The sequence below is a fragment of the Sceloporus occidentalis genome, unplaced genomic scaffold, assembly GCF_023333645.1.
Source record: "Sceloporus occidentalis isolate IW3139 unplaced genomic scaffold, rSceOcc1.0.p SCAF_5, whole genome shotgun sequence".
Lineage (NCBI taxonomy): Eukaryota > Metazoa > Chordata > Lepidosauria > Squamata > Phrynosomatidae > Sceloporus > Sceloporus occidentalis.
The window spans coordinates 86,002,032-86,028,517 of NW_028316985.1; the positions used below are offsets into that span (position 1 = coordinate 86,002,032).

The window sequence follows — 26,486 nt, forward strand, 5'->3', positions numbered from 1 at the left end:
CTCCACAGGTGGCAACTGGAACTATCTATCATTTAAATAAAATAACCTGTGTGCCTGGGCTATTGATAATGCAACAAAAGTAGACCCATTGAGTTACTGGGATTTGCCTAAATAAAGTTTGTACCTTCATTTCACTTTTTGACTAATGGCAACACCATGAATGTCATAGGGTTTTCTTACACAAGGAAAACTCAAAAGTGGTTTGCCACTTGTGTGTGATGCTCTTAAGGTCACCCTGTGAGTTTTTCATCGTCAAAAGAGGAACTGAACCTTGGTGTCCAGGGATGTAGTTCAATGCTCAAACACCATGCTGGCTCTCAATATATACAGGGTAAACAGTATAATTACTTAATATCAAAGGGAAGTATCAGTTAACTTGGAACATTCAAGTCTGCTACAATATTGCTGTTGGTCATTTTCCTATTCTATTTTAAAATGCTTACCTAGCTCTAAAGACCAAAAATCACTTTTATCTCAACAATTCAAAGGTATAAAGCCCTCCTAGTGTTCAGAAGTGGTCATTCAATGGATGAAATACTATCAAGACAGGGTGCATCCACAGTGTAGAAATGGAACATTTTGACACCACTCTATCCTACAGAATGCAGAGATTGGTAGTTTTGTGAGGCACCTGCACTCTTTGGCAGAGAAGGCTAATGACCTTGTAAACTACAAATCCCACAGTTCCATAGGATGGAGCTACAGCACTTAAAGTGGTGTCAAACAGCAATATTTCTACAGTTTGGATGCATCTCCCAAATCATGGTGTGTGTGTTTTTGCCATTTGTACCTGTAAGCTATCTATGAATGATTTTAATTATTTTATTCTATGGGCCATGGCAAAAGAGTTTGTTTCCCAGATCACTATCCCAAATATCTCAGTTTAACAGACTGAAAACGTTCATTTTCTTTGTCACTTTGAATGGGGGAAAAAAGTCTACTGTTCTTGTGTGGCCAGGCCTCATCTTATGTTTGGGCGGTACATGAGCAGCCATTGGGGTTGCTGAAGTAACAGAGACCCTTTTTTCAAACTACTGCCTTTATGGAAATCACAGCAATTTTATGTACACCAAGTGCAATTGCTGGCTAACATAAAAGACACTTCCACAGCAGTATGGCATAAGAGTGTACTCCCAATGCAAATATATGAGACCATTATCTTGAGCTTGAACTAGTTCCAGACATTCTGTATTTTACAAGAATACTCAATAGAAAGGAAACTGCATTTCTACTGCCTTATATGCTTTTCTTCTGGCACATTTGGCAAAATCTTATTCCTCGGGAGAATGACAGAAAGCAAAACGCTCTCTCCTTTTTCAAGTTTTGTTTGCAGTAAAGCCACAGAAATGATATACGGTCACCCTACCACTTAGCCACTTGGAGTTGTGCTGGTCAGTCCTCACAGCATTCCGCCGGGTTAAACTGCGAAAAATTGCAGCATCGGTTCCCATGAAATCGATGTACATTCCTGAAAATAGTTCTTCATCTGCAAAAAGTAGAAGAGAGGAAAAAGTGACTGTGCCTTTTGGGCAGGGTTTTTTTCTTTCTTTTCCATTTTCAGTGGCCTATTTCTGTTTGATACATGCCCATGTTCTAATTCTGTAACGAGTGGGATGAGAATGGGATTTCCTAAGAATTGCTTAAAAATACCGGATCTGCAACAGAGCATCTCATCCTGATGGAACCCTTACTGTAATCATATAATTAAACAGGAAAGCCTAACCACAAATGTGGAGAAAACTTTTCAAATGGAATATAGTGGTTGAAGCCACTAGGAGCCAATTCCATAAGCTGGAAAAAACAACACAGAGAGTCCAATTTTATTTTATAAAAGGAAAAAAAATGAGATCACAATTTGACAGTACTCAAATAAGAAAAAAGGAAAATGAAAATAGTTTAATTAAGGGTATAAACAGGCAACTCAGCAAACCAAAGCCATATTTTATCTTGATTTCAATGGGTAAAAGCAAGGACATGAGCAGTGAACTTTTGGTCCTCCATTTATTTTGGACTCCAACTCCATTATTCTTTTCCACTGGCTATGTTGGTTGGATCTGAGGAAGACAAAAACTTATGTAGGAAGATAGGCTCTCCACTTCTAGGGCTAAATGTATGTTGAGTGTCCAGAATAATCCTCATTCTTAAAATAACCTGACCACTTGATTCCACAAGGGAAAAAATATTTACTCCTCCTGCAAATATGAGCAACAAGGTAAGTTTGGGTGCCCTTCAGATTCACCAAAAACCAGGATACATGCAAATGGAAGTAAATAGTTGAGATGAATAATAATAAGATTCTATGATAAGATGACTTGGATAGAATTGTTTCTGTTAACAATGGAGAGGATGGGATTAAGAAGCTCTTTGTGTTTCTCTGCACATGGCTATAGCTATAAAAACTGTATGTTTCTAGGAAATAGTGGCCATATGGGAAGCATCTGATGGAAACCTTCTCAAAGCATATACTATCATACCCTTAGAACAGATGACAGAATGAGAAACTCTGTAATATTAGAGCATTTTATACATTAATTTAAAAATTCATAACTTCCTTTCCTCTAGCGAGCTCAAGATACTAAATGACAAAAATAAAACAATGTACTGACAGTTCCAAGCCAATATTATGATATAATAAATAAACACTCAGTAGCAGAAAACAATAAAACACAACTGAAAAATTAAACAATATAAAGACCGCATTCAGCAATGCAATGAGGCACTGTCCAAAGGCTTTCCTAAAAAGGAAGGCTTTCATCAGCTTGACGAAGACTGCTAAAGTGGAAGCAAAATGGGCTTCATTTGGAAAAACACTCAAGTTGAGATGCTCTCAAGTAAGGGTATTTCTGGGGATGCTTGCACACTTGTTATTATGGTAGGCTGGATACTACAAAAGAAGGCTACCTTTCAAGTAACCCTGCTACAAGATGTAGTGATTGTCATAAACCTGGATGAGTTTTAAAAAGGGTTATCAAAACACAGAGATAATAATGCTATCAATAGCCTCTAGTTATGATAGGTATATATTACCTCCAATGTCAGAGGCCACAGTCTTCTAACAGCCTGTCACTAGAAAACACGAATCAGAGAGTGCTATTTTGCTCATTTCTTACTTGTGGGCTTCCCAGAGACACCTAGTTGGCTTCTGTGGAAATAAAATGCTCAACTAGACAGTTCTGATCCAGCTGATCTTCACATGACCATTTATGATAGTCTCTACCTCTAGGAATTATATACAGAAAAAATAATAATGAAGCAGGTTCTTTTAAAATTTGTCATTGTTTCCTCTCATGTGTCACACAGTCACAAAGCTGAAAGGTGTTCTGATCTTGCCAAAATCAAAGACTCTCTTGTTGATGACCAGGGATATACACCATGGGAAAAATTGGCCTGGTCTACTTCAAATTTAAGTAGGTTATTGAACGTGACTGAAGGTAATGTACACAAAAAGCTGAGCGTTTTAAGTTTGAGCCAAAGCACATTTTAGTTTCAAAATGTTTCAGTAAAGGGAATTAAGCATGCAACCTTCACTTGTAATAATGGGATTACGGGACTAAATTCTTTTGCACTGAAGAATTCAGCTCATATATCACAAAGTATGCACAATGTACATAGGTATGAATTACAGTTTTTCCCTTCCTCCTGGTCTGGGACCAAAAACACAAACCCAATAGGCCCAGTAAGGCAGTCCTGTGAAGGAAAATGTTACCAAAAAATAACGTACTTGAAATGGAGTATATAAATTAACTACCCTCCAATGGCATTTTTTCACTTTTTTGCAAAGTGCCCTCCAGCAATAAGAAATCCCAGTTTATCCACAAGGCTACTAAAGCTCTAATGTAGTTGGTGCTGACAAGGTCATGAACTCAGTGCCTGCTGATTGTGCACAATGCTCAGCCTTTCAACAACAACAGGATGGAACCTGTTGCAGAAACGCTGGGCAGAAGCGGGAGGATGAGCTTTTCTTTGAACACTGCAGTCAAATTGCAATAACATCCAAAATCCACAAAACAGTGATACTTGTATTAGACCAACCAAAATACATGCACAAAATACATGATGCAAGGTTCTGAAGCTCCATTGGCTTCTTCATCAGGCAAAGTTGTTAAAAAAATCACACAGGAGAAAAATATATATAAAATGGCAATGTTAGTCACAGACCTGCATTTTCTCAAGGGATTGTTGTCATATTGTTCTGTGAAGGAACAGCTATGTAATCATGTCCCTCCTCCTGGCCATGTGGCATTGGGCATAAAGCATTCCAAAGTCCACGGGATAAAATCTGAATTCCATTAGCAATACAAATAGGTACTTCTTCTGAGATCCATCCATTGTGAGATCACAGTCAGATATGAATATCATATGAATACACTTGAATATGTTTTCTTGAATCAAGTTGCAATGTCTTCACTGTTGGCACTGAGTGCAAGTGAGTGTATGGCACCAGGGATAAAAATGGGTAGAGTTCTCAAGTCTCTTTTCATGGGTTTGCTCTTTTTCCTACCTTCAAGTCCACTATGTGCCAATTTCATGTGAATTAACAAAAGTCATTTCGTTCATTTTTCAGATGGGTTTATTAATAAAATACATGTCCCAATGTCTTTGTGTGCATTTTAGAAATGTTAATACTGTTCCTTGCTCATTTTCCCTGATGTTATCAAGTACATATATTTTCTTTATTTCATGGAGTTGATTTCTAACTTGGAGATCAACAGATCTTTAAACACAAATAGTATCTGTTTCCGTGTTGATTCTAGGGTGTGTGGAATTGGGTAAACTTTACTTAACAAAAAAAATTTCTCACACAACTATAGCCTGAAGACTGAGCAGTATACCAGGAATGGTCCAAACACATTATTATTATTATTATTATTATTATTATTATTAACCTTTATTTATAAAGCACTGTAAATTTACACAGCGCTGAACATACAATCGTTTAGACGGTTCCCTGCCCTCAGGCTTACAATCTAAGAAGACACGACACAAAAGGAGAGAGGAGTGGTGGTGGGGAATGGGATCAGGTCCAGCAGTTCTTCTCCACCTCCGAGGCCTGGACCAAGGCAGATCGACTGGAGGAAGGGCTTGGCTTCTTAATGGATGGTTAAAAGGAGGCTTTCTGGGTCAGAGAGGGGCTCACCTCTGGGAATGCTTCTCTAAACAATATAGTCTTTAATTCAGTTTTGAAACTGGGTAGAGAAGTGATGAGGTGTGCATGTGGGGGAAAAAGGTTCCAGGAGTAAGGGGCAGCAAGCAAGAAGGGACGAATTCGGGAGGGGGCAGTGGTAGTCCTACACTGTGACAGGAGACCTTGACTACAAGAGCGGAGGGTGCGAGTAGGAATGTAAGGAGAAAGAAGGTCAGATAAGTAAGGAGGGGCCAATCCATGGAGGGCTTTGAAAGTCAATAATAAAAGCTTGTACCGGATGCGGAAGGGGAAGGGGAGCCAATGAAGGGAGGATAAAAGAGGTGAAACATGGTCAAAACAGCGAGCGGATGTGACAATACGGGCAGCTGAATACTGGACAGAGATTAAAGGATGGAGGTGTGAAAGAGGAAGTCCTGTCAGAAGGAGGTTACAATAATCTAGTCGCGAAACCACTAGGGCATGGACTAGAGTCTTAGTAGTAGAGGCTGAGAGGAATGGACGGATCTTGGCAATGTTGTGGAGAAAGAATCTACAGGCCTTGGCGGTGGCCTGGATCTGGGGAATAAATGACAGAGAAGAGTCAAAAATGAAGCCAAGACTGCGGGCTTGATAAACCGGTTGAATAGAAGTGTCGTCAACAGAAACAGAAAAGGAATAGTGAAGGGTGGGTTTAGGTGGAAAGACAAGAAACTCAGTCTTAGACATGTTGAGCTTCAAGCGCCGAAGCCGCATCCACTGAGAGATGGCAGTCAGACAAGAAGAAACTTGCTGTTCAAGCCTTGGAGAAAGGTCAGGAGTGGAGAGATACAGCTGAGTGTCGTCGGCGTACAGATGATAGGAGAAACCAAAAGAACTGATGAGTTTACCTAGGGACAGTGTGTATAGAGAGAACAGAAGGGGACCCAAGACAGAGCCCTGGGGAACTCCAACAGATAGGGGAACAGAGGACGAAGTCTGACCACCTGTGACCACTGCAAAAGATCTGTCTGACAAGTAAGATTTAAACCAGTCGAGAGCAGAGTCGGAGAACCCAACATCAGAAAGTAAATCAACCAGGAGACAGTGATCAACAGTGTCAAAGGCCGCAGACAAATTAAGAAGAATGAGAATAGAGTAGAGGCCGTTTGCCTTGGCCCGCAAGAGATCATTTGAGATCTTGGTGAGGGCTGTTTCTGTAGAGTGCCGTGGGCGGAAGCCAGACTGGAAAGGGTCTAGGATGGAGTTGGCTTCAAGAAACTTAATACAGCGAGAATAAATGACCCGTTCTAGGACCTTAGAAAGAAAAGGAAGAAGAGAAATTGGACGATAGCTAGACAAAGAAGAGGGGTCAAGAGAGGGTTTCTTCAGAATTGGGGAAACGAGAGCATGTTTGAAGTCAGAAGGGAAGGAACCCATAGAGAGAGAGAGATTAAAGATATAGAGGAGCGAGGGCAGAAGAGAAGAGGCTATAGAGATTAGGAGACGGGAGGGAATAGGATCAAGAGAACAGGTAGTAGGTTTGGAAGAATTTAGCAGTGTAGAGAGTTCATCCAGAGATACAGGGGGAAACCCTGAGAGTTTATTAGTAGAAGGTACCAGGAGGTTAGTGGTAGGGGGCAAGTCGGGAGGAGCTATTTCAGATCGAATAGTAGTGACTTTAGTGATGAAGTAGTTGGCAAAGTCAGTGGGGGAAAATGATGAGAAGACAGGGGAGAGGAAGGTTTTAGTAGTGTATTGAAGCAGGAGAACAAACGCTGCGGACGCCTCTCATTAGCGCAGATCAGCGATTTAAAATAGTTCTGTTTTGCCATAGACAGAGCACGTGAAAAAGATAAAAGGATGAAATTGCATAAATAATCTAGTTTGAGATAGTTTTAACTGCCCTGACTCAATGCTAGGGAATTCTGGGAACTGTAGTTTTGTGAGACATTGAGCCTTCTCTGTCACAGAGCTCTGGTGCCACAATAAACTACAGTTCCCAGGATTCCCTAGCACTGAGCCAGGGCAGTTAAAGGGATCTCAAACTGGATTATTTCTACAGTGTGATTTGGACTGAAGTTCAGATCTGTATTCAAAATTACCTCTTCCTTAAAGCTTCTGGGGTCAGGTGCAAGTAAAACACTTGCTTTTTGTAAATGATGATTTACCAGTCTTGTCAAATGCTTATACCCTTCTATCTTCAGCAGAAAACCATCTAGCACAGTCAGCTTTAATAATATTTAGCATTATATCAGATCCTTTAGAAATTCACTTGCCTTCCGTGGCAACAGGAAAGAAATTTTTGCCCTTCCCTTTAAATTTTAGGGGAATCCCAAATGTTCCACCTTTCTTCTTCATTATTTGCACATCCAGTGGGTCCAACATTTCCTTGCAGGATCTGCTTTCCATACCTCTGACCATCTTTGTTGCTCTCTTTAAACCTGTGCCAATTTGTCAAGATCCTTTGCCTATATGCATTAGAGTGTGATACCAGAAGTGGATACAATAGTATTGATAAGGTCTTAGTAGTTAGGAATAAAGTGAAATTTCTCCCTTTCTATGACTTGAAAAATTGTGGTTCTATTACTGTAGCTAAAAATCACATTTAAACCTTTCTGTAGCCATATCACATTGCCGAATCGTGTTCAACTAGCAACTAACCTTACAAATTTTAAGAACACCAGAGCCATATTACACACCCCCAAAAGCTTCCCTGTCCAATATTGAGTTCAGACAGTGGCCAATCAGTGGATGGACTATTCACAGGATATGAGTGTAACTTCACCCTCCACCTCATGCTCCCAACCAATATGCAGAGGCATACCTCTCTAAATACCAGTGGTTATATAAAGCCATCTTGACTGGTAGCTACTGATGGCCCCATTCTCCATAACTTTATCTAGCCCTCCTTTAAAGCTATCTAAGTTAGTAGCCATTGCTATATGACAGTAAATTCCCCAGTGTAGGTATATACCATACAGAGAAGTACTTCCCTTTATCTGGGATTATCCCTATTCTACTTTTGTGTGGGAGGAAGAAAAACCTCTTCCTACCCACTTTCTCTACACCATACATAAATTCTTCCATGATTTTTTTATACACCTCTAACAATCTTACACGTATCTTGCACTTATATTTATTTAAACTAAACAATTTTAAGACTTTTTTTCATTATCAAGTTGCTAATGCCCCTTGAACATTTTGTTTGCTCTTTCTTCACTTCTTCTCAGCTCTAGAATATCCTTGTACCAGTAGTGGATATTTACCTAAAACTGTACCATTGGTGGACGTTTACCTAAAGTGGTTCAAATCTCTTCCCACTCCTAATGTATGCATTGCTTGCTACTGAATGTAAGCCCCACAAAAAGCACATTATTCAGTTAGCATAGCATGAAAGACTAAGGCTAGATCATCCATCTCCAAAAAGGACCATGCTCTTCTATGGCCATCTTCTGGATTAGCAGGAACATCAGAAGTACCCATATCTCTGGGACAGACCTCATAATCTTCATATCCATATCAACAAGCCTGGTCACCACTACAATTGTCATTCTATCTGGGTTCAGCTTCTCTTTATTTATTCTTGTACAAACATTTTCTGAGTTCAACCACCCATTCACAATAGACACTGTATTACCTGATGCAACGAGAGAGAAAAATAAGGAAAAGCAAGCCAGGAAGACAGCAATAGACAGCCGGCACTATTGCCAATACTAGGATAAATGCTTGAGGTTCCTATCTTAATCACTTTTTCATTGAAAACCAAGGTTTTACTCACATAATTTGACAGACTCTCAACATGAGATAACCTTGGTGGTGATTATCACCATGTTGACTATTGGACTGTGAGAGGTTTAGGCCCCCAAAGGCACCATTCTAAGATCTGAATTAATTTCAATGCAAATACATTGTTAAACTATGGCTAAAGCTGACAAAATAAGGAAAGATTTTCTCTAGGGAAGAGAGAGAGAAGGAGAGAGAAAATACATTCCAAAAGGAGGTTCCAAATATCTATACCATAGTTTTCTGGATACAAGTGTTTCATCTGCTCTGAAATTATCCATCTTTGGGCAAACACACCAGTGGGCCCCTCCTCTGCAGGATAATTCTATGAGTTGTAGCATAGGATGATTAAAAGGTGTGTGAGAAAGGCTTTAACCCTGCAAAAATAAAGAAACCCAAACTAATTTAATTTTAAAATTAATGTTGCAGTCACAAGTACAACTATTATTACTGCTTTGTTTCTTACAGGATACTTAACATAATTTTGTAGAAGATTATCTGTTTATGGTTCCTAGAATGTTTTCCTCTTTTGCCCTTTTAAAACATTGTAAAACCAAGGAAAAAACTGAACAACCAAGAACACAGGAAAGGGACTGTGCTAGTCTTAATCCTATTGCATACCAGCTTTGTTAGTTATGTCTTAAGCATTCCTAGAGACTACTTGTCTAATCAGGTACCAATGATGACTGCCAGCTCCACTTCCTTTTCATTTAGTAGCATTTTCCCCCCTGAGTAATTTGTCTTAGTGAGACCAGTAACCAACTCATACTCTTTGCCATTGTTTCTGTTCAGTGCATGATTGATACCTGTCTGCTTTTGGAAACTGACACAATCATTTGCTCAGGAAGAAAAAAAAAATAATGCAGCCTTTCCTGCCAAAGAGAAGAAGAGGGGATAATAATGCAGCAGTATTTTAATATGAGGTTGTGAGAAATCCTGGTCAGAATCCTTATACTGTAAACCAGGTTAAAACAGCAACAAGGGCGGGGGGATTTATGCAGAAAGGAAATTGTATTGTTTGTCCCAAAGATGGCTATCAATTTGCAAAAAATCTAAAACTAAACATGGTTTGTTAAGTATACCTTTATTAAAGGCATAGACTTTATGGAAAGTTATAGGTTGATAATGTATCCAAAAATACACCAGATACAGAAAATTCTGAAACTACAACATTTCTCATGCAGAAAAAACAACTTCACAGTGTGGCTGAATTTGGAATTTATAAATCCACAACAAACTTTTGGAACTTTGTGCAATTTTTTCCCCATCTTACAACCTGCTACTTCCACGAAATAAAAAAAACCTTATTTTATAAAGCTATTCCTTGGAAAAACAAGGGCTGTTGCTCTTTAGTAGTCACTCTTAATCTTACCCCACTTTTTTGAAATACTTATCTGGTAACCTAATGTAGAGGTCAAATAAACGATCTTGTCCCAGCTGCCAAGCACCTGCTGATTTTGGGAGCAGAAAGATTCAGGCTTTCAGTCATGCTATGCTGAGCTACAGTGCTAAACAGCCTCTGCAGTTTGTTTCCAATTGCTACAAAGTCCAAAACTGGATGCTAAGTTCAATGGCATCCTTCCCCTTTGTTCCAGAAAATTCCAAGTCAGTCTGAGAGAAATCTGGACTGCGGCTGTAGTTACTTTTCAGCTTGGCAAGAAACATAAGCAAACTGTGCTGCTGGCTAAGTGAACATGGGATTATAGAGAGAGTCATGATTCTCGGCTTTTGAATCACAGCCCTGATGAAAAGAAAGTGCAACATGTGTGATACTTTGCGTCCATAGAAAAGAAATGGGCTGGCAGCACATTCAAGAACACGTGCTGGTTAAGTGACAATAGCGTTCTATGTGTAAATAGCCATTTCCAGTCAGACACTTGGCACAACACTGAATGTTAATGGAAGAGTACAAAGGGAGGAATATATTGGGAAAAGAAAATAAATTCAGGGCAACATTCAACCCATAGGATGGTCTGCCTTTCCTTCAAACATATCTTCTATCCCAAAACAAAATTGCATTCATTTCTTATTTTGGAAAATCAGTGATGGCCTGGTTTTTAATCTGAATGTATGTTTTAAAAGAGAAAAGTTGAAAAGGTCTTTTTGTCAGCAGACCTCCACTCTACGTGGTATATGTATAGAAAAGAAAAGAAGGCTTAGTCTAGACATTTAAAATACTCCACATTCTGTGTGAATAGAATGTGATCAAGGCACATGCAATTTGCAATTTGCACAACTTTGGGCTTTTTGCACCACCATCCTCCCAGAGAGAAAAACCCTCCTTAGACTCCATGGAAAAATGCTTTGTGGTTTTTATCAGGGTATCTGCTGAAATCTGCAGAAATGTGCATTATCACACAATTGGCCTTCTGTTTGATTTGCATGCATTCAAATGGCCGCATATTTTCGGCAGATGGAGGTGAACAGATGTGAATTTGTGCCAGAAAGTGAAGACAAATTAACATTGATGTGAACGTGAAAAAATGTGCACCAATTCACATAGGACACCTATGTGTAGACTAGACTGAAGAGATGCTTATTCTGAATTCGAGAATTCGTAAGAAATCTTGACTCTGTCTAGTTTGGATAAATTGAAAGTGGGGATTTACTTCGTGCACAGAAATGAAATTAGCAGTGTCACATAAAGACTGAAATGGCTGGCATCCTCTTTAGCAGTCAACAAGCCAACATTGTCTGAAGATGAATCTGGTAGTCATGTGGCCAGCATGACTTCGCTGAACACTGTTATCTTCCCATCGAAGTGGTACCTATCTATGTACTTGGATTTGCATGCTTTCAAACTGCTAGGTTGGCAGAAACTGGGACTAGTGACAGGAGTTCACCCCATCATGCAGCCCTCACCCATCCAAAGCACATCCAATAAAACAGAAATAAACTTGAAACATAAATACAAGCCCATCAATGGGAAAGAAATAACAGAACCCACCATATTAAAAACTAAAAGCTGCAGAAAAACTGCTTACATGCCCTGTCTGTGTTTATTTAAAAAAAAAAGAGTCAGAACGTTACAGTACTTCAAAAGAAAATAAAAGATGAATTAGACGTTCCTTCCTGGAAGAAACTGGGAGCAATGTAAAGTCGAAGGCTTTCATGGCCGTCATCCATAGATGCCAGCCACAGATGCTGTTGAAACATCAGAAAGAAACTGCTAGAATATTGCCACATAGCCCGAAAAACCCACAAAAAACTGGGAGAAGCTACTACTGAGAAGCTACTAAGAAATGGGTTACCCTAAAATGTGTTTCTATAGCAGTGGGACAGAGAAAAGTTCTTCTTTTCAAGATCTTAAAATTCAGGCAAGTTGATCTGCAGGCATGTGATCTTTCAAATTAGTCTTAAACTACCCCAACAGATTGGGAGTCACTGAAGCTATTATAACAAGTTAGCCACATGACTTCTATAGTTACATTGCCCAGTAGAGTTTGGCCACAGCATATGAGTCACTTTTCAAATGGGGTCCCCAAATGACACCATTACAACAGACCAAGCAGGACAATGTAAGTAAGGCTTGTATTATCAGGGCCAGATCAGAGGTCTTCAGGGTACAGCTGGCAGACTGAGTACAGCTAGCAGAAATGTGCACAGCTGGCACACCATTGCTTTAACTGTGCAAATGTACTCCATTGTTGAAACCTGAATGCCCAGGCACAGAGCTAAATTCAGAATTCTGCTCAAACTGCAAAACTGTCTTGAGGGGAAATATAATCTCATCAAGTTCACGTCTCTAGAGGAAGTGTAACTCCATCCAGTTCGTCTATAGCTCCCTTCTGACAGATTAAGGGCACATTTTACTTACCTTGATTAAGCTTCTATTTGTTCACCCTTGTCTAGTGATGGAAATGAAACACAGAGCTGGGTATTACCAGCATACTAGTGATGGACATACATGCAAACTTGACTGCAAACTTCAATGTCAAATGTTAAATGACCTTTCGCTGCAGTTTCATGTAGTTGTTAAATATTGAAGGTGAAGGAAGGGAGTTAATTCCTGAAGGATATTTCTTTATACAAGTGGTTTTCAAACTTTGGTCCTCCAGATCTTTGGGACTTCATCTCCTAGAATTCTTGACTGTTGACCAAGTTGGCTCAGGCTTCTGGAAGCTGAAGTCCAAAATACCTCGAGGGCCAAAGTTGGAAATTAGTGCTTTATTATGAATGCAAATGCAAAGTTTTTCTTTTATTTCTCCAACATCCTAGCCCTGCAAAAACAAAGACTGATACATTAGCTTATTTGGTGTTGTAAGCTCCTGACTGGCATGCTATCAATGGACAAGAGGGCAAGCCTGTGCTATATTTACAAAGATTGTGGATCTAAAACCATCAAAGAGTCATTTAAATGGGGAAAGGGCTTAAATACCCTCTTTCCTAGAATCTGTGTTTTGTCAAAATGAGTGTCCCCTCTAAGCCATTTTACAGTAAAAACAGGGTTGCAAATTTCAGACAACAATTCTGGTTTATGTATTAAACAATTTCCATTCTGCTTTCCAGCACACTCCCAAGGTATTTAACATCCAAAGATATACAACACACTTTCAAACAATCATCACCAAAGAAACCATAAGCAGCTAAAATATAGCACACACCAGAAATCTTGCAGAAAACAGACCCACACACTGTTTGGAATTAAAGACACCTTTGACTGGCGCTGAAAGAACAACAAAGATTAAGAGAACTATTTTCCTGAGGAGAGAGTGCCACACTTGCAGTGCTCCAGCAGAGAAGGTCTTTTTTATGTAATTACCCACCATGCTACAGGCATGGAGGGAATGAAGAATATCTTAATGTACAAGTAGATTCATAGGGAAGAAGTTGTTCCATAACTTGCCCAGACTTGGGCAGGTTCCATTGAGCAGATAATGCCAGTTCTCCAGCATCTTCAATAGCTTCCATATAGTTTTTGGATCTAATGCTACAAAGTGGCCATCTCACTCTGCACTGGTTCTGTCATTCTTCATCAGTCTGCTTATTTGCTGGCATGGAATCCCATGCATCTGTCCGAAAGCGGCTCCTTGCCATCAAAGGCAAGGTGACCAAGACATCTTCCTTTTCCAGGACCTATCTTGGAAAAGCTTTCTGTCCAGGAGGAATCCCCAAATATAAGGAATAAGATGCCTGAATTTACATTTCTACAAACGTTTTCAGATGTTATTAGGTAATGTCCTACATTTTTCTTGAGTGCCCTATTTTTATGGTGCCTTGTCCTCCTTTGTGCTTAGGACATGTGGTCACCCTGGCTATTGGGAAAGTTCTTAAACAGGTGTTCTTAAACTAATGTATAACTTGCTCCACTACTTCAATAACTGCAGTTACCACTGTTAGATTTTTATGCCCTAAGACTACAGAATCTTAGAATTTATTTTCTGGAGTGAAGCACTGAGAGATATTATTGACTCACATTGAGTCCCAGTTTAGACATTTTGATTCCCAATTTAGGAAGAACAACCACAACAGTAATAATAATAGTAATAATAGGGTTGCATTATGCCACATATCCACCTAAACTTTAACAATCAGTTTCCAGGTCCTTCTACCAGTTTCTAAATCTATTTTGAAATTATTTCCCCAGCTTTATATAAAGATGACTATCTTCTTTAATTCATATTTTAACTTTTCTTTCTCTAATATACCAAGCAATACACATGATATCAGCACCTTAGACTGCTACAATTCTTTAAACCTACTCATGTTTCTTTTATCATTCTTATTATTCTTTTTTTACACTCCTTATTCTTTTATTTTCAAACCAAGCCAAATCATTATTTTATGAAAAAAAGGTATATTGGAAAAAATATGTTAAAAGATATTACTTTTTTAAAAAGGAGAATTCATGTATTACATTAAAGATCCTGGAGGCCTAGATGTTATCTTTTCCATTAGAGTCCTAAAGAGATTTTTAACATATTTCCTGAACTTAGGAAACACTTTTACATGGACTTAAGCCTAAAATAATGGAAATAGACTATTAGAAGAGCTATATACCCCAATTCCCTGAACTGATGCAAGAATCACTAGAACTAAACAGTCACTGACAGATAACTTTTTCCAGTTACTTTTCTTACCCCACGGCTCAATTTGTTTACAACACCCTATCATTTCACTCTCTGAACCTAATGATTTAAGCCTGGAGAAACTCTGGCTGTTTTCACTTACTGATCATAACAGAGACAGTATTCACATTAGGATTGAAAGAGCAGCGTCCCTTTCCAGATTCACATTTGGAATCGATCTTGAAAACCTGCTCCTGTAACGAAGAAAAAACAAACGGTATGAGGAAAAGGTTGAAAGAGAATTTCAACATCCCTGAACTGAATGGAATGGTGCCCTGTATAAAGAAATGGTCAAAATTTACCACTTTGGGATTGGCTAACATAGTTCTCCTTTCCACATAAGAAATGTAAGTTTTTATCCATCTTTAAAGCTAACACATGTATTCTGGCAGATGAAATTTGTCTTTATATTTCCGCTTTGTTACTGGCACCATAATGAAACATCAATGATGGCATTCCTTTCTGTTTCAGAAATGTTTTGCCTATTTGAATAGTTATCTTTATTTGGGTCAGTTGTTGTATGCACAAACATATGTCTTTGTTATTTGGTCATATGAATTGTGCATTGGTTGCCAGATTCCAACACAAAAATCAGGAACGATTGGGGTCCAAGGCTGAGGAGGATTGTTTGTATCTGAGAAAGAAAGTGTAAGGTACATTTCTTCTTGAGATAGCCCTGGTTGTTACTGTTGCTGATGACTTCAGATGCCTAATAATTTTATTTATGTATTTATTTATTTATTTTAAAAGTTGGATGGGAAGGTAGCATTGATACCTCAAAATACAACAAGCTTGGTTGAATGTCTATGGCATGTGCTAGCTTTATGTATTCCCAGTGATGTAAAGTGAGTACATGTCTATGGTCAGTTTTATAGGCAGGAAATTTAAGTTCATAGTTGTAGTGCACAAGCACATATTGTGACAGTCAACAGTCTCTTTTTTATTACATTAATCAATCAGCCACCTTATCCTTTCATGGATTCTTGTTCACAGTCTCCATAATCTTTGCTGCTGCTGTAATCTGTGAAGCATGAACCAACCCTACCTGCCTAGGTAGTCTAGGATTTAAATTCTCAGCTTCCTTCGTGTAAAATCACAAGCACTTACTATGAATTAAAACTTTGTTTAACTTCCTACAGCTGTTCCACCTGGATACCTCCAGAATTCCCACTACCCATTACCAATGGCCATGGGAGCTAGCAAAGATGGGAGCTGTCGCCCAAAACAACTTGAAGAAGCCAATTTAGGAAGGTCTGGTCTTGAACAGGTCTTCCTTACTGTAGCAATATTAGTATGACTTTGCTTGATCATACCAAAAAAATCCATTATTCAACACTGGATAGCAACTTGCTTCTAGGACACTAACAAGCAGGGCATGTGCACAAATAGTACTTGCCTACTGTTTGTCATAAACTGGCCTTTGTAGCACGCTGGTTCCATCCAAGGACCGGATGAAGTGGCATGTAAGTATTTCTACCTGATTTTTGTCTAATTATTTTTTTAAAAAAAGCTTTCTAAACTAGTGGTCATACACAAATCTTGTGGTAGTAATCTGTATAAAAAGCATTATTTAAAATATATATAGGGTTTCCCCCCTTGGCATCAGCTATCATAATTATGATAGGTCAGAAAGCCAAATTGGAAAAGGCAATTTTTCATTAGCTTTGTATATGGATTGCTAAAAATAAACACATTCTGTTTGGCTAATGTCTACATATCAATGCAATAGGTATAGGAAGGGGCTCATGTTTAATCCCTCATACTTGAATTGGCTTTGCTATTGTTGGCCTGCACAGTAACAGCAATGAAAGCATGAGGCCTGCAGTCAAGTGTCTAACAGACTCCAGACGTCTGAGACAGCAGTTTATTTGATCAATTGATCATAGGCATGTGGCTAAAAAGACAGCTTTGTTGAAGCCAATTCCAGTACACTGAAGATGTGTATCTTTGTTTTGCACCCTATTTTTGCCTCATCTAGAAGTCTGGCATTTTTACTGTAAATTCACCCATGTCGTGTTTATGTCAACAAACCTCCAAATTTAAACATTCCTCTGCTTATTCTACACATGTTGTTGCTGAAGAATATTTCCACGGCTTCTTTTAAAATGGGTCAGGATTTCTCTGACATCTTTAAGAATGGTCTGAATGTTAACAGGAGGAAGAGTAATAGCTTTGATGAACCTTTTATCTTCCAGTGGAAAGAACACCTTCTCCTTTTTTGGCAACTTTTGAGAAAGGTACTGAATACTGAGCCACTGTGGTGTAGTGTGGTGTTGGACTAAAACTGTTGTAAATCAGGGTTTGAACCTTGCTGAGCCATGAAAACCCACTGGGTCACCCTTGGCAAGTCTACTCTCTAAGAGGAAGGCAATAGTGAACATCCTCTGAATAAATCTTGCCAAGAAAACCTTATAGTAGTATCATTATAACAAAAGTGTCAATTTGAAGGCACAGAACAACAGTGACAACTGAGAAAGGAGAGAAAATAGTTTCAGATGTTAGGGAGGAAGGAACCCACTCTAATTTCCAGAATAATGGACTTGACTTATTGCACTGAACTATGGCTGTAACAGAGAAAATAAGGAGTCAAATCACCACAAAACAGCAAACCTGTAGCCCTGAAGGTCCTATGGAAGCCTGGCCACTCTAAATATTTTTTGGTCTCTCTTCTGAGACCAGGGATGCACTAGCTGTACCTTTTTTTAAAAAATATTTCTATATGGTAAACACAGTGGATGTTTATTGTACATAAACTAAAATTAGTGTGACTCAAATGCATTTGAAAGTATTGCACCTTACATGGTTTTTGTTTGTATGTATATTTGTTTTCATTTAATTATGTATATATACATAATACTCATGTCACATCAACTCAAATTCTGGCTATGGGCCTACACAAAGCAGTGATGGAAGATGAGAAGCAATGGATATTCTGCAATATGGACACATCTCTCTTATTTCCGTCACAGTCACTTCTGAATAGTTGGAAAATATTTGGATTGCAATGCTCTCTGCAAGGCTGTCACATAGGAAAATCTGATTGGTTATGTACCATATTAGGGAGTGATCACTGATTGGCCGTGTTCATGCACTGAAGTAGAGAGACAGTGAAAATAAAAACAGTGACACTACACTGAGTTTTATGGGATGTATCCAAAGGTTTGAACCAAAAAGATTCAGAACTCTGGATAGCTCATAGAAAACCCAGCATGAATTCATTGGCCTAAAGCAATGGAGCCTTCTGAGATAGTTTAGGTGAGAGGTGTTTCTGCAAGAATGAACTTCAGGGATCAGGGAAGTTCTCATCCTGTACAATATCCATCAATGACAAATGTAAATATGAGGTTTTTATTTTTCTTGCTTTTTCTTAATTCTTTCAAATGCATTATCCTATGACACAGGAAATGGGTCTTATTGGGAAGCACAAGCACAGTGCCCTTCCAGGCATAAAAACTGGGATTGCGGGCCTTTGGATTTCCATCACGTTTAGGAAGATAAGAATATTTTTTAATATTAATATGGCTGGGATACTTGAGAATTGTTCTAAAGTACACTATAATAATAATTTCCAAAAGCAAGAACACCACTCAATAGAATACTGGTTGTTAAAACACTTACTTCAGACCTCCGTCCCCTATTGAGATATGCACATACAGGGCTAAATGCCCCACTCCCACAAACGTACAAATGAGTGCGGTTGAAAGTCTGTATTACACGGACAAAATTGCCACAACCATGCTGCAGAGAGAATGGGAAAAATATTAATAAATCGGAACACACATATGCCATAATGCTATTTACTGGTGATTATCATGATATAATCCCTGTTGCATTCATCATATCTTAAACATAACATCTTTCTTGTAAGCAATGCATATTCTTGAGACTTAACTGAAACCATATTGAATACACAACGCACATTGTTGAAAGAGGGGGCGCTGGCTTTGCAGACTTGGAATCGCTAGAATATCTATAGCTTATAGTTTTGATCAAAACAAATGTCCATGAGAAGATGTCTAGCCACTGATGAATGTCTAGCCACTGACAAGTTTCCTTATTAGGTTCTTCTTGTGTGATAGCCAAGAAGGCCAAGCTCTTCAACGGCAAATAAGAGGAATCATTATGAAGTAATATATAAACAGCCGAAAGAAAGAAAGAAAGAAAGAAAGAAAGAAAGAAAGAAAGAAAGGGTGAGGGGAGGGGACAGTAAGAGAGCTCCTGTAAAAAACATTCTCAAAATCTCTTCCTTCCCTTTCTTGGCTTTGCCATTGCTGGAATGGTCGAAGCAATGAGTAAAATGCTCATAGCCCTTTCTTAGTTGTCTAGACAGCTTCCCCCAACATAACTGCAAGTCTGGCATGATTGCAGCATTAGCTTTCGCAGACATGAAACACCTAGCCATGTTTTCAAGCAAGATTTTCAAAACCATGTTTACAGAAAATGTAAACACGTGCTCAGGCTGTTCTGTGCTCTCTCTTTCTTTCCTGCCATTTGTCTCCTCTTTTCCTCATCCTGTCCTTCGGGATCCTGAGAAGTGCCTGCTGGTGAACTTTACATAGAGATATTTCCTTTCCAGCTGGGATGTTATGGAAGGCCCAGTTCCACCTCCTTATGCAGCATATACTAACATTATTAGGGTTTGTGTACTGTGAGGCCATTTATCACTGCATAGCATTCCATGTAACATTCCATTTTACTATGACACCTGTTTACATGACACCCAGAAAGCAGTTGCAGCAGCAGCTGGTGGTACTAAGCACTTGGAGAGATGTTTCTGCATTAGGAGTCTTTCTGATGAATAGCCTCATGTTTAATCATCAAGAACTGTATCAGTATGGGATCCTAGCAGATTCCTCCAAACAATTCAGTGTACTCACTTCATTCTATAAAGCTCAAAATAGCTTGAAATGTCCAATTTCTATGAAATGTATATAGGATTGCAGCCTAGATGTCATTAAAAATTTGGTCATCACAGTCTTATTTTTACTTTGTTGCAATATGTAATATATCCCTATATCAAACAAGTTTTTAAAACTCTGAGTGAATGCCATTTTGCATAATAAGGGGCAATATTGATCCTTAGTAGGTGTGATATCTTAGATTATAACAATCATCTGTAAAAAAAAAGTGACACCATGCAACCAGTTTTAATCTAAGATAATTAAACAGAAATCACTGTGATCTATTACTGCTGACATCTTAATGAAAAAAGCTATACTTGTATGCTCTGCAAATCCCATATTTTCTTCCCTTGAGAAGGTTTGATCAAGATAAGATGAGATTGTCAAAGGTATTTGATGTGTACACTCTTCTTAATTACATATCCATGTCCAAATGAATTCTTATTATAGTATAACACAATACTGTCAGTATTTAATTAAGATTAGAAGCAGTGTACTTTATTCAAGAATGGGCAAACTAATAACGGAGATAACAGGATTAGACCTTTGCCTCCAAAAGCAGAGCTCCAGGAGGTGAAGTGAAATCATTTATTATTGTTTTTATTGCAAATATAATTTCTTAGTGGTTTTTATGAGAAGCTCCCAAGATGATGCAGAATGTATTAAAACCATAACAATTAAACAAGTGATTAGTTTGCTTGACCAAGAATCAACTTGAGGATTGGATTTTACTAGGTAATTGGTTCAACAGATGGTTCCTTTGCAAGGTTGTTGTTTTACGTCCAATAATAATTGTGCCACATTTACCTGCTTTAAGGAAGTTCTGCTCTTTTTCAGGCATCTGTTTAAAATGTTGCTTTACAGAACCCATAAAAGACTCTTTATGATTAAGCAGTAAGTGCTGTTGGAATGTACAGGACTTTTTTTTTCCATACAAAAGGCCACATATACCGTCTGGGAGTCTGTCCAGGCACTTACATTAGCATGAGCTCAGCAGTCTGCAATATAGTCGCTAGGAGATACGCAGACAAGCGTTATTAATGATATCCATCACTAGCAGCAAGGTAAGCAAGAAATGGGTTTTGTATTGTACATTTTAAAATAATAATAATAATCCTGAATATAAGCAATGTCCTCATTTTTCCAAACACTGGTAAAGAGGCCCAGGTTGTGTAAATATCTTGTTTGTTTCAGAAATTTTGTAGGATCATTCCACTTTCAGAGCACTAAGAAAAATACCCTTCTTCCACATTGCTTTTGGCTGCACCCAAGGTGCTCCGTCTCAGTGGCCAAATATTTAATTAAAAGGAAAAATAAAATACTTACTGTGGGATCCTTGCCAGCCATTTTGCACTCATCAACTTTAGTTGTTGATGCTGGCCAGAAAATCTGTGTGGAAAGAAAAAAAAGAGGATCATATAACATTAAATGCATATACACAGGGTGGGGTGACGGGAATTGTCATTTCCACCTTGTTCTAGCTACTACAATGCCTTCAAGGTGTGTCTAAACTTACAATGCCAATCTTTTTTGCAGATCTGTTTTCCTGGGAAATGTATTTCTCACTAAGAAACCGAGTCAAAGAAGGCTTCTATCCTACCATGTTAACACCAAAGTTACTTTTAAAAAGTGTACCCCAAATATGTAAATATATCCCAAATATATAAATGAAATGTAAACTAATCTAAATTTTATTATTGCAAAAAAAAAAAAAAAAAAAATCATGTTAAAGTTAATGGCTGTATTTGTCATCTCTGGTGTAGGCTCTTGCAGACTGTGCCAAAATATGCAAACATGAGAATATCTGTTCTCTTCTTCTTCTGTTTCTAGATTGCTAGGATTAAGGCTTCCAATCATGACATTCACAAACTCACCTGAAAATGAAGTGTTGTTAAATGGTGAGGAGAGGTGAAACACCCCTCCTCTTCACTGTTAAGGAACTGTGTGACTAGGGCTTCATCCACACTATAAAAATATGGCACTATTTATGCCACTTTAACAGGCATGGTTTTGTACTATGGAATTTTGGAATCTGCAGTTTAGGAAAGGGCATTTAGAATTCTCAGTCAGAGTGCTCCAGTCCCCTACCAAACTGCAAATCCCAGGATTCCACAAGGAAGGAACCTTAAGGTGGAATAATAGCACTATATTGTAACTGGGAAGTGTGAATGGATTCCTGAATGTACTGCTCCCCAATATTTCTGCCAATATTTTGATGTCTTTAGAGTAGGGGCCGTTGGGTAGAATGTATGAATCAAACTCAAGCAAGCAAAGTGTTTGGCATTCCCTGCAATAAGCTATGTCCCTTAAACTTTACAACAGTGGAATACAATTCGGCATACATGTTGAAAATTCAGATACAATGCTATGGTGAAGCCAGGGTCAAACCCCCCGGATGTGTTGATTAGCAGTAACTGACATTGTATGCCATCCCCAACTCCCATGCCTGTTCCCTCTGAGTTTGGCTGCAATACATGCAGTTAAGTGGATGGCAAAATAATTTTCCAAGAAATGATATCATGTTGTGAGCTATCCCTGTTGTAATCCAAAATATTTAGAAGTGGCTTTAAGTAAGACCTGTTCCTGGTTAGAGCTGAAAACTTCAAGATCTACATAGAATGGAGGTTCCATAATAAGGGTACTTCTACACAAAAGGCTTTACCCCACATCCTTATCTAACTAATTCTCTTGTTGTTAGGGTATGAATGACCTCTGAAAAAGATTAATAGCCTCTGTTCTTTTCATTTTACAGTTTACATGACACACCCAGCCAATGCTACATAGATTATGAAAGTATGATTTAGACTATCTACTTACTGCCACTTTAATATATGTACAGAAAGGATATCAAGAATAACAGAACAGCACAGACCTCCCTTTAAATGGTCTAAGCCTCCTTAGGGAAACTGACCTCCCAGATTGAAAATTCCTAAAAAGCATGAAGCTGCCCTCTGGCCTTTGGTCTTGGTCTAAATGGAACTGAAGACCACATAGAATAATTAATTTTAAAAAAAGATTTCCCCTCATAACAGTTGTTCATTATTTTTATAAGTCCACATCAACTGTGTGAAGTGTTAAAATCTTATCAAGAAGGCTGGGGTCAAAGGAGTTCTATTTGGATGCCAAAGCTGAAATGCAAGATGTCTTGTAAGAATATATGCTGCTAAGCTTCCAGCTGAAATTTGCCCAAGAGATTTAGCTAATATTGAGATAAATATCTCAGCTACAGAGGAATCTTCATTAGGTATCCACCCAGCTTCAGAAGAATGTACAACTCATTTCTTGCAATCACAGCCTCCATAAAGGAGAAGAAATTAGTCTTGCAGGCAAGAGGAAAGCCAATACTGAATTGTATGAACTGAAGAAAGCTTGCAGTCTATTAGTAGCCTGCAATACAATTAGTATATTCCAAAACTAGGATTTAAAACTTGATATCTTTAGTATTTCTATCATGCTTTTTGACAGTTCAGTGTGCTTCCTATATATTAGTTCAGCAATTCTTAGACAAATCCTGCAGTCCCAACACTAAAGAACACGTACAAGTATTATTTCCATTGTACAGCTTGTGTATAGACAGATGCAACTTTAGTGCTAACTGAAATATGCCAACAAACATGGAAAACAAAGAGGTAGCCAATAGGTTGGAAATGCTCGATATACAAACCAATCCACAAAAAAGGAGATACAAAAGATTGCAGCAAATATAGGACAATAGCAATAATCTCACATGCAAACAAAATAAAGCTCAAAATTCTGCAGCATAGACTCCAACTTTACATGGAAAGACAAATTCCATAGATGTGAGCAGGATTCAGAAAAGGAAGAGGCACTAGGGACTACATTGCAAACATATGATGACTAATTGAGTGCACCAAAGAATTCCAAAAAAGAATCAGCATGTGTTTCAGAGACTACAACAAAGCATTTGATAGTATAGATCACAAAAAGCTATGGAACACACTCAAGGACATGGACTACATCTGATAGTCCTGATGAGGAATCTCTACCAAGGAAACGAGGTCACTGTCAGAACAGGATTTGGGGAAAGTAGTTCCTAATAGGCAAAGGATCAGCAAGGCTGCAGTCTATCACCTTACTTGTTTAACTTATTTGCTGAGAAGATCATAAGAAAAGCAGAATTTGAATCAGAAAAAAAGGAGTTGAGAAAAGAAGAGAGAACATTAACAACCTAGGATATGTGGACAACATCATAATATGAGCAGAAGACATTCAGGAATTGGAAGAGTTAATAAAGAAGATAAAAGATGAAAGTGCAAAGGTAGGTCTTATGCTGAACATAAGAAAACAAAAACAATGACCGCAGAAGAAGTACACAAATTCAATCTAGACAATGAGAAAATTGAAATAAAGAATTCCCACATCTAGGATCAAACATTGACCAGGATAGAGACTGCAGTTAAGAAATAAGAAGAAGACTATGAATGGGAAGGGCAGTTACGAAAGAACTGGAAAAGATACTGAAGAGCAAACAACTTGCGCACTGAAAGTCAGAATTGCCTATGCCATTGTATTTCCAGTTACTACGTACAGATGCAAGAGCTGGGCAGTGAAGAAAGTGGACTGAAAGAAAATCAACTCATCTGAAATCTGGTGTTGGAGAAGAGTATTTATGCTACCGTGGATAGCCAGGAAGACAAACAAATGGGTTCTTGAACAGATCAGACCACAGTTCTCCTTGGAAACTAAGATGATCAAGTTGAGACTATCGCACTTCAGCCACATAATGAGAAAGCACGGACCAATAAAAAACCCAATAATGCTAGGAGAGGTAGAAGGTAGAAGAAAAAGAGGAAAATCACAGAACAGATGGATTGACTCTGTCAGGGTGGTTATGGGCAAGGGCATGCAGGATCTGGGCAAGGCAGTGGAAGAGAGGGATTCTTGGAGATGTCTCATCCATAAGGTTGCCGTGAATCGGAACACAAGTGGAAGGCTAAGAGATGCTACCCATGTAATCCTACATATTTCAATTCAAGAGTAAGTCCCACTGAGCTCAGTGAAACCTACTCCCTCCAATGAGGGCTTAAGACGGAGGTCTAATCTAAGAATTAAAATTTAAGCTGTGGAAGTATGGACTTCCTGTATCACAGCCTTACCCCACATTTGCTGGTGGTGACATTAGGTTTCTCACATATCTATAAGTCAAATCTAATTTTAATAGTTTTTTTAATCTTTTCTCTATGCCACCTTTCTCAAAATCCTAGGTCCTGTGCCAGTGCAGAAACTGTTATGCCTTAGATTCAGAAGCTCCCCAGATTTCACCTAAACAACATTTTTGACATTGGCTGTATTGTTCATGTAGAAGAAAGAGGGATTTCCCCCTCAAAAAAAGACCAATCTGAAGGAGTCTCAAGCCAAGAGAGCATAGTTAAATGGAATTAGAAAACAGGTAAAGCAATGATAAGAATGTATAGTGGAAGTGAATAATAAGGAAGGGTCCATTCTCAGTGACATAAGTCTGATGTCTAGTGATACTGCAATTGCCAGTAATAGACAGATAAAGGCTTCTGCCACACTGGAGAATTAATACAGTTTGATGCCATTTTAACTGCCTGGCTCCACCCTATGGAAACCTAGGATTTGTCGTTTGTTATAGCACCCGAGCTCTCTTACAGACAAGGCTAAATCTCACAAAACTACAAATTCCAGAATTCTATAGCATTGAGCAATAGCAGATAAAGGAGTGTCAAAATGCATTGATTCTGTAATATAGATGCAGCCACAGTTTCATTTACAGTGTCTATAAAGTCAGACACATTTAAAATAAAATCTGGTTTAATCTGCAAGGTTTCAGTAAATTCATTTTGAACACAGAAACCTACACAAAATAAATCTATAATAAAAATTAATTCTTCTCATCCCCATAAAATCACTACTTGTTTTCCTCCAAAGAATAATTCTTCTGCAACATTCGGCGATTTTATGAATACACGGAGAATACTGAAAATGATTATTTATTTTCTGCTGCAGTGGGGAGAAAACCACCATAATCATTCATTCTCCCATGAGAGAATGAAACAGTTGAAAGTTTTCATTCCTAAGCCAGAGTTTTAGACTTGGATGTGGAAACTCAGCTTCATATCCCTATTCATCTGTAAAAGTGGGCAAGTCACTGCCTTTTAATCTAGCCATTTCGCAAGGCTATATTACAAAGGAAAAAACTGGCAAAACCACTTCCGCCTCAGAAAACTCTATGAAATTCATGGGATCACCATAAATCAATGGGCGACTTGAATGCACACACACATACATGTTGTGAAGATAATATTCTATTCGGAGCTACTGAGAGGAAGGGTTTAACTAGTATATAATGTTGCCTTTTTCTGCAGAAACATGTCAAGGCCTTAGCCTTGTTTATGATTTCTCCTTGAAACACGGCAAACTGCCTGATACCATGTCAGACCTCTGGCCCATCCAGCTTGGTGCTGCTTACATTGACTGGTATAGTTGCATTTGTTGTTGTCATTGTTATCCACCCTTGAGTTGATCTTGGCCCAAGGCGACCCTGTGGATGGGACATCTCCAAGATTCCCTGTCCTCCATTGCTCTCCTCAGTTTCAAATTCATATCCATGACCTCTTTGACAGAGTCCATCCATCTAGCATGTGG

General features: G+C 38.5%; 1 protein-coding gene across 3 annotated transcripts in view; it reads right to left on the reverse strand.

Annotated features, from left to right (window-relative positions):
• SEMA3C (semaphorin 3C) overlaps nt 1-26,486 on the reverse strand; it is a 171,148-nt gene that overhangs the window by 52,029 nt on the left and 92,633 nt on the right. For 2 of the 3 annotated variants that reach the window (XM_089524624.1, XM_089524626.1), the window contains 4 exons: nt 21,183-21,245; nt 18,574-18,693; nt 15,059-15,149; nt 1,367-1,522 (listed from right to left, as the gene is read on the reverse strand). In XM_089524624.1, the coding sequence (XP_089380750.1) occupies nt 1,367-1,522; nt 15,059-15,149; nt 18,574-18,693; nt 21,183-21,245 (430 nt within the window). The remainder of the gene's footprint in view (nt 1-1,366; nt 1,523-15,058; nt 15,150-18,573; nt 18,694-21,182; nt 21,246-26,486) is intronic. The other variant, XM_089524625.1, reaches the window with a different exon arrangement.